This window comes from Manduca sexta, chromosome 12 (genome assembly GCF_014839805.1).
Source record: "Manduca sexta isolate Smith_Timp_Sample1 chromosome 12, JHU_Msex_v1.0, whole genome shotgun sequence".
Classification (NCBI taxonomy): domain Eukaryota; kingdom Metazoa; phylum Arthropoda; class Insecta; order Lepidoptera; family Sphingidae; genus Manduca; species Manduca sexta.
In genome coordinates, this window is record NC_051126.1 from 8,960,123 (window position 1) to 8,969,478 (window position 9,356).

The following is a 9,356-nucleotide window of genomic DNA, read 5'->3' on the forward strand; positions in this document are numbered from 1 at the left end:
ACGTTCCGGCGAATTCGGATGCATTCTCGACTCCCGGAACCGTCCCACGCGCGCAGAAGCAGGCTACCACAATGTTTAGTTGATGTGCCGGTATAAAAGTAGTAGAGACCCGAGTCCCGATTCAGAGGGCCTTTAGATGACATTTGGGTCGGAAGGACGATGAGTTCGACATAACCATTCTTCCTCTTCCCAGATACAAGAAAGGCATCCATAAAATATTTTTTTCTTGCGGGATAAAAAAATGCCACATGATTAAATATAGATTATAATTAAGTCACACATTTTTCTCACGCAATCAACTGCAAAGGGTTAGGCAGAGGCGTAACTCTTATGACTTGCAAATGCAAGTCAAATGTGCCAATAAGTTTATTTTAGACGTTCTATTCATAGAGATATCCTATTATAGGTATGTTTAGACCTAGTATAACAAGCAAAAGTTCAATTTTGGAAAATTATATCCAATTATTTAATTAAAAGGCTAAGCGCGTGACCACATTATTTTATAATGCGATTGAGGTACGAAATAATATGATATTCTCATCAAACAAAGTTGAATTCTATTTTTTATGAGTTTAAATAATACCTGCAAGCATAGCGAATTAAATTATATTTATCTAATCAGCATATTATATCATTAATTGTTTAAGTCATTTTCTGTATTTTTTTAATTTAATTTCTTAATCCATTGTTTCAAAAAGCGAAGTAGAGAACATAGCGGCATGGTCTTAATTCATAATAATATTTCACAGTTGTAATGGACAATTGAAAATAATCCATTATGACCAACACGCCAGTGTCACTCAGCCGTGTAAGTTTTTCCAAACGGTTTCACACGTAACAGCAAACTGTAGGTCTGTTTGTTTATCTGTAATAGCGTATTTCATCTTATTTTTTTTGTTGCTGTTACTAACGAGTTAATCAGTTATGTAAATACTAATTTAAAATAGTATATATGTTATTAAGTAAGTAGTGTTAAAAATTACGAACCATTATTGTTGATTACTAAGAAGAATAGTAAAAGTAATAAATAGTTCATTTTTACATGAGTATTATTTGGTAAATGGAATAATTGTTTAAAAATAATGTACGCTAAGTGCAACAATAGTTATAGTCATTCAATGTCGCATATGTAGGGAATTATTAACAACAATCCATAATTGTGATAAATTTAAAACTATTAATCACACTTACCGTAACATATATATACAATTAGATACAATAATACGCAAAGATAAGTATTTAAATTAAAAGTGACAGTCAAATAATAGAAATATGGATGCAAGTTATGAAACGCGACGCCACCATCAATACACTCTGGTGACGAGACTTGCTTGTAAGACAAGCAGCAAGAAATATATGTGAAAGCTAAGATCAAAAGGGGTATTAGTGATAACCTTGATCTTCCGACAAGAAACCATTTGAACCAACAGATCTATGGGCAAATAGGAATGTTCATATAAACTTGCCAATGAAAAGTGCATTCAAATATCAAAATAGCAATAAAATTTATTTATACAAACAATTCAATAGAAATAAATGTACATCCAGCATAACAAATTCATGATCATAATATGAATATTTCATCTGAGAGAGACACCATGCGTGACCATGTCCAAGTACGCAGGAAGGGAGGAGAATCTTTTGGACATGGTGTTTTTCTTTTTTGCGTTGTCTTCTGGCAAAAAGTTCCATATTATAAGGTCTTCTTCCGCAGTTGCTGTTGCTAGAAGTGAAAGTAATAAGTAAAATGCAACAAAACAATTAAAAATGGATGTATGTATGATAAGAATAAAAACACAAACAGGGTATAAAATTTTAACCGTAAGATACTGTGGCACAGTTGTACGACAGGATTGACAGTGATACATATTTCTAAAGCATCGAGCAACGGCACAGAGCAGTGAAGCTCGGCGAGTCTCCAGATAACACTAACCTGTCTTAACTCGCGATTATATTATCAAATAGAAAGATAGCGTGAAGTTGCTAATATAAATTTTCTGTAGTGATTTCTTATGTTTATGCGAATGTGCACATTAAAATCAAACTACTTAACGCCTTTTTTGCTGTTTTTATGTTTTTATTTTTCTTATGACGTTCGAAGCCTTGCAGCTTTCGTGGTCACGGGACTGACTTACATCATACTTTTTTTTTAGTGTGTAAGGAGAACAGATCTTACCAAGTTTAGTTCCATCAGGACTGAAGACCATGGTCCTCACGCGGTCTACGCCAGTTTGACCTTCGCCCCATTGGTCCGTTACCGTGTTAGGTCCACTCATCACGACCAGCTGAGAACAAGTCTTCAGAGATGATGACTGTCTTTCTGTTGATGAGAAGTTTGTTTTAAATGTGAAGGTTCTTTTTTAAATCCCATGATAAAATGTGTTAAATTTGGTACCTACTAAAAAAAAAGTGTTTCTTTTAGTATCTTGGATTTTCATTTAAATATAATAATATGAAATTTAAAAAGTTAAATCACGCCATCCTAGGACATGAGTTGCGAATGACATGAGAATGTTCTTTAAACTAAAACATAACAGTGACTAAACACACACTGCTGCTTAGCGTCAGAAATAGACATTGCGGTGGTACCTACCCAGTCGGACTACCACATATAAAAGACCTACCACCTGTAAAAATTGCTCCATTATAAACAATACGAATGCACTATGCACTTAAAAGAACAAAGTACCTGTATTCCACAAGCTGACTACCAGTTCTCCGGTTTTGTGACTAAACAGCATGGCGTCGAGACTGTAGCGGCTCTTGCTGAGAGTCGTCTCCTGAACCCTGGCCGTGGGCACGTCCCACACGGCCACATGTGCATGGTGGCTCCCTGTCACCGTGCCCACCCCCAGGAGCGCAGTGCGCCACGGATGCCAGGTTATTGTCTAAGAAATAAATTTTATGAACGTAAGTTTTGAGTATGTACTAAAAATTTCTGTGGATTTATGTTTGTAAATTTTTATGTGATGGTTATGCTGTTTATAGTGTCATTTTGTATTTTTTTTTGTAATAGGTTGTTTCCTTCAAAATTGTATGATCAATGTTTTAGATATTAAAAATTCGCGTCTAAACTGTACTTTACATATTGTGTAAAAAAATGTAAAAAAAACAACATAAATTATAAGCGATTAAAAGGCTAACGATATTGCGATGTTCACAAAAAAATAAAAAACTTAGTTAGTTATTGGGTTGGTGGTTGGAGGATAAAAAAATAAGTAATGATATTACCTTTAGTAGGAAATTAAAATAATAAATATTATTATGTTTATTATAAAAGTTTTACTATTAAGTAATGTCTTTTATGTACTTAGCATTGTTTACCTTGATAGTCCAATCGGAATCTAAGCTGGAAACTAAATGAAGTCCTGGCCAGGTCATCACCAGGGCAACCACACCGTTGACAGCTGCGGCGGCTACGTAGCGAGCGTTCGGAGAGACTCTGACTGCTAGTACAGCTTGGGGCACCGGCCGCCAACTAATCATTTTATATTCTCGAGAATAAGAGGCCAGCATTCCTCGGGAACAGCCGCTAAATAAAAGTTATTTATTCTGATTATTTTGTTCTCGTTACTTTACTTTATCTTTTTAATCATGCAACTTCATGTATGGAGAAGATAAACTCTATTGCAGAATATAATACTCGTCGGTTGTATTTAGTTACTCTTAGTCTCCAATAGATTATTACATTAGGGAATGTAGTATATACGTGTTCATTTATTAATATTCCAACTTCTTTTTTAAATTGATTGACTACTTACGTGATAAAAGAGTTTCCAGTAGGACTCCAATCAATAGCAGTGATGGAACAAGGCGCATCAATGCTCACGCAACGGCAAGCAGTGCCACCTATCCGCTTGCTGATTGAATTATTGTGGATCTCAATCATTCTCATGTCTGTACCAAGCTGCAAAACGTATTTAACAAATAATTACGCCCAGTATTATATACCGCCCCACTGCTGGAACCGGGCTTCGTCTACTACTGAGAGAGATTGGGCCTTAGTCCACCACGCTGGCCTAGTGCGGATTGGTAGACTTCACAAGTCCACAAATTTCCTATAGAGAATTTCTCAGGCATGGAAGTTTCCTCACGTTTGCCTTCACCATTAAAGCAAGCAATAATTCACAAAGAATACACTTGTAACCCTAGAGAAGTCAGAGGTGCATGCCCTTGGGTTTCGTACCTGCGGATATTCGTCTTAGTAGATCGTTCCAGTCCCAACAAGGCTGTCGCCGTAAACAAGTTATATATTTAGGTAATTATACAAAAACTTAAAGTCATAATACCTATTTGATTATTTCTTGAGGTAAGGTTTTTTAAGTAACAGCTAACCTTACTGTTACTCTTGTCTTAATTACGTTGCTTGTATTAGTCAACATTACCGGCTTTTAATGATAATTTATTTAAACCATAAATATAAAATTGTCGTATATTTTAGCTGTTAGTAATACTCTTATAGTTCATAGTTAAATTGACTGTTTGTTATCAATTGGTAGTGAAAGAAGTTTTTACTCACTGCCAAAAGTTCTCCTTTTGGCTCAAATTTGCAGCATTGTATTTCGTACTGCGTGATACCTTGACCTATGAGGCTCTGCGTGTGCCAGCTCCATTTGTGATAGTTCCGACCGAGAGCAGCCACGAGGATATTATCACTGCTCCAATCGAGAAGTTCCGGAACTAAAATATCCAGAATATTTATTTATATATTGCATTGGACTTAAAACACTCATTTTAGCGTTATAAAATTGTGCAACTAGGTCTTATGCCAATGGTAGACGAAATACATAAATAACGGAGCAAGAGTTTTTTTTTACAATAATATTAAATCTTGTTTTATGGCTGTAAGTTTATTACCATAATATTTGATACAATATATTCTCATTATAATATTTATGTATAGATTTTTTCAAATTAATAAATAGCTTTCCCACGCTTATTTCCAAATGATGTGCACATAAGAAACATAATTTATTGCATTCCTTAAATGGAATACTTAGTAAGGGAATGATAAACTTACATGCAGCGTAGCTATAAGTTGGTAAATCTAAGATGCTATCGGCTGACGTCAAAAAGTTTTTCTTACGAGGCACACACGGCCAGGGATTCATATAGAAGTCATCTTTTTGGTATTCTGTTGTTTGAGCTTCTTGTATCTTCATCAAGGGAACCACTTCAAATGCTTCGGCTAAGTATTCTCCATACTTTTTTCTTTGCAAGTATTTCGCAGACTGAAATAAATGAAGGAATACTATTTAGGAATGTCGTTTATTATTTTTTATACCACATATCTATTTGTATTATCAATTAACATAAAATATTCGGTTTAATTTAATTTTCTAGTTTCTTTGTAGATTTTAGAGCTTAGGTGGGTTAGCATGACATTTTCGAGTAAATTTCATAAAAAACATTACCCAAATATCATGATCAGTGTCGTCGCAGCGGTGGGCCCGCGTGAATCGTCTTCGAAGATCCGGCAAAGAGTCGCGCGTCGGCACAAACCTATCGAGCCGGGGTCGCTGTGTGTTCAACTGTAACAGCACTTTTTACTATCATTATACAATACGAGGGTGATACTGCGAAACATAACTAGTTTTCACAGTAACATTAGTCGAAATACTTGGAACAAAGGAAAAACTTTGCGCTTGTAGCGTTGAGCATTCCGCGGACCACCGGACGATTTCTGGGAACCTGTGCACTCGCCTTGGCGAACTTCTCAGAATCTGACCAGTGAAGTATGGTTGCATAGTTAGACGCGAAATGCGTGAACATTGTTTATTTATCAATTTCTGGTATTTCTTGAGATGTTTACAAAAACATAGGTTAAGTTAGAGTGCTTGTCTGCGAATTATGGGTTCTGTGATAAAATAATAAGATTTCTTAAAAATAAAAAAAATAACAAAAAAAACTTTTTTTAATTAACATTAATTATTATTATATTTGTTATACATAATTACCTACAAGAAAAGTCAAAATACGAAATAGATATAATAATAGGGTCAATAATTCTAAACCTATAATGCATCGACGTATAGACTTCCTTTTGGGTATAATTTTGTATAGATTCATTTACAAAGAGTATCAGTTTAATAAAAATAAGTAATTTAATATTGAACTCCAGTCATTTAGACTCTTTTTTTAGAATAACATTGTTTCTAACGCCAACACATTAATATGTACCTACCGAGCATAATTACGATCATTCGTAACGACTTATTTTTATGTATATGGGATGAGAAGTTGCCAACTAATTGGCTTTCGTGCTTGAGTTACGGTCTAAGAAATTTAAAGAAAAATTACTCTCATTAGTTGTTGATGAATGTTTACTTAATTTTTGATGTCAGTCAATCAATGGCAGTCGAGGTGGTTGGACATCAGTCAGCTACGAAGACCCTAACGAGTAGGGCTTCCCACCAGAGGCGGGCGGTTCAACTGTTACCTCTCGCGGTGGATGTAAGGTAGGAAAATATTTTTCAAATTGTACAGGCAAATTGTAAAAATATTTCGGCTTTTACTTTCACTATTTATTTTGTTCGTTTCTATTAATTTGCTAGATTTTTGACAATTTAGTTAACAAAATAAAAAAAAAAATAATCTGCTACAATCATTTAAAATATTATTAATTATCATTTAAGAAATGGGTACTTATAACAACCGATATTTATAAAAAAATTGAATTTAAGTTATTTTATAAATATTATGATTTTTTAATGCCTCAACGGTTGTTATACTTATGATCAATGAATGATCGATATTGCTCATGAATATGTCGCTGTCTGTTCACGGTGAGACTCCGTTACTGTATTTAATATAGTGCTAAATGTATATTGTCTACTCACCCATAAACGCCCTATAAATAAATCATGCGAACGGTACTTTTTCCGGGTCTTTACGATTTTTTAAATACAAACGTTTAAATATTATGGAGAAGTTGTTTGTTAATTTTTGAAAATGAAAGTGGTTTCCTCCGTTTATTTTTCTTTTATACGGGCATTGCAAGGTGGCCCCTCTGCATCTTACAGAGAGTGGAGTCGGTCCAAATGGAGTGTCGACTAACACGAGACGATTACCCCTCGCCTTATTTTCATAATTATAGGTAATTGTTAGTAATTGAATTTTATTTGATTGCATTAAAACATACTTTTAAATCATGTAAGTCCTACAATGAGGAGAGCTTAGCCGACACACTTTGACCCCATATTGTGATGCAAATGCCGCATGTGTATTAGAAACTATGACGGTATCCCTGCACTACAATACTTTGGGAGGCAATTATTATAAATACTATATTTATTTCCTTTTATTTAAAGACAAACATCAACATTGCAATAAACACGCATTTGATTTTATTTGGCATTACGTAGTCGGTAAACATCCTTATAATTCGTACCAGTGAAATACTTAAAGAATTTCTTCAAACACTTTCACTGAAATGCATTCTGCGGGTGTATACCTCTGGTACGAATGTACGAGCAACAACGCAATGGTCGCGGCATACGTCGGTTACCTTTTTACACACATAATTTTTTACGTTGTTGGCTTGTTAAAAGGTGAATTTATTAAGAAAATCTCTAAACAAAAAATCGCAATGAATCGTTTGTTTACTATTAGAATTATAAACATAGGATTGATAGATAGAAGTGGGTGCCTTATTAGCATCTCTGCTTACCGCTTTGGCTATAAAGGCAGGGCAGGGTGTGTGTGTGGGGTGTAATAAATAGATAGGTAAAAATGCAGAGTTATTCATTAATGCAAATTATATTTATATTTGATTTTAAGCTATTTTATTCCCTAATCGCATAAAAGTATTTTTCTTAAAAAGTTATACGAAATAATTTTATATCAAACAATATTTTTTAAGATAATTATAGTGTATGAATTTTGTTAATATTTAAAATCTTTCTCATACTATTTAAATAGATGTGTTGTTGCTGTATCAAATAGCCTTCGTATTTATATGATTAATTTGCAACATAAGTGCAACTATTATTGCTTACGTGACTAATATTTAAAAAAAATATAAATACAAAGTTATTAAAGATTTTATCTTATATAATAGTTCTCACCTTTTCGTCATGTCACGTCTTATATCCACTAAAACGTATAAAAAGCCGATGACAATAGCAAGCGTTCATAACATTTTAAATGTACACATATAACCAACAATCTAAATCAATTTTATGACCTTGTTATTAAAAGTTTTATAATTATTATCAATAATAAAGTACTTACAGATTTATTGCCAAATGCTCCTCGGTTCATAGTCATATTTTTAATAAAATACACGAATAAATAGAAAGAAGAAATGTTAAAACACACGAACAGTGGCATAAAGTAAAACTACCCGCTACTAAATGTTATCACGTCATCATTTTACTTTATGGAAGGTTAATTAAAAAAAAACATGCAGATTTTATTGCGATTTATTTTTAATTGTGAGTCGTGGTGTTTATGTATTTGTTGGTAATTGCTAAGTGGAGAAGGTGAAATTAATTTTATTTAAGTAAGTTTTTATAGCAGCAGAGCATACATTTTTTTTAATATCGCAACTCGCAAGTAATGTTTCACAATCTGGGAGGGCTAAATTATATGTGCAGTATGATTAAATATGATTTGTAATTATTTATTATATATTTCGAAGGTGGAGTATGAGACACTTCCGTTTGTATGTTGTAAACAGTAAATTGTTTCCAATTTTGAAGATGTTACAAGGTAAAATAATATTAATTAAAATTAATTACGTGACTAATGTAAGGAGTAGGTATACAAAACACACAGTTCTAGCTGAATTGTATTTATAACATATATATTTACGAGTAAATTATATTTCATAAACTATCAAGAAGTCAAAAGCTCTTTATTATTATTATGGTTCCGTACCTCAAAAGGATTAAACGGAACCTTTATAGGATCACTTTGTTGTCCGTCAGTCTCTCAAGACCCTTTTTCTCAGGAACGCGTGGAGGTATTAAGCTGAAATGTATATCTAATACTCAGGTCTACTGTTCCTTTAGGCTGTGAAAAAATCAAACTTCTAAGCCAACGAAATCAAAAGATACAGCCATTTATGCCGCAAATTTTCGAAACTCGCAAGGGAATCAAACCTACAGGGTACTTCCCGTGAACTCAGACTCTTGAAATTTCGTATGAAGCAATGTCTTATAGTACAGATAAAGGAAAAATTGTGAAAACCGTAAATTTTCAGTTACATCATATAAAAAAAAATATTTTTAAAGTTACTATTGCACGAAAATTATGTATATAAGCAAAAAAAAAAATTAATAGATCCATATATACTTAGTCTGGCCATAAATACTGTTACACTTAATTATAAAAAAATATTACATTTGAATTTC

The 9,356-nt window shown here is 33.3% G+C and overlaps 1 protein-coding gene across 2 annotated transcripts; it reads right to left on the reverse strand.

Annotated features, from left to right (window-relative positions):
- Positions 1–1,480: 1,480 nt before the first annotated feature.
- Positions 1,481–8,354, reverse strand: LOC115451467 (protein cortex). Of its 2 annotated transcripts, none has more exons than XM_030179809.2 (9): positions 8,233–8,354; positions 5,415–5,531; positions 5,021–5,231; positions 4,520–4,680; positions 3,762–3,907; positions 3,325–3,532; positions 2,690–2,888; positions 2,177–2,320; positions 1,481–1,723 (listed from the first exon to the last, which is right to left on the reverse strand). In XM_030179809.2, the coding sequence occupies exons 1-9, from the start codon at positions 8,329–8,331 to the stop codon at positions 1,581–1,583; spliced, it is 1,428 nt and encodes a 475-aa protein (XP_030035669.1). In that variant the 5' UTR covers positions 8,332–8,354; the 3' UTR covers positions 1,481–1,580. The 2 variants fall into 2 exon arrangements, with proteins under 2 accessions (XP_030035669.1, XP_030035670.1); XM_030179810.2 differs by having other exon boundaries at positions 5,415–5,542; positions 8,233–8,351.
- Between the last annotated feature and the right edge of the window lie 1,002 nt (positions 8,355–9,356).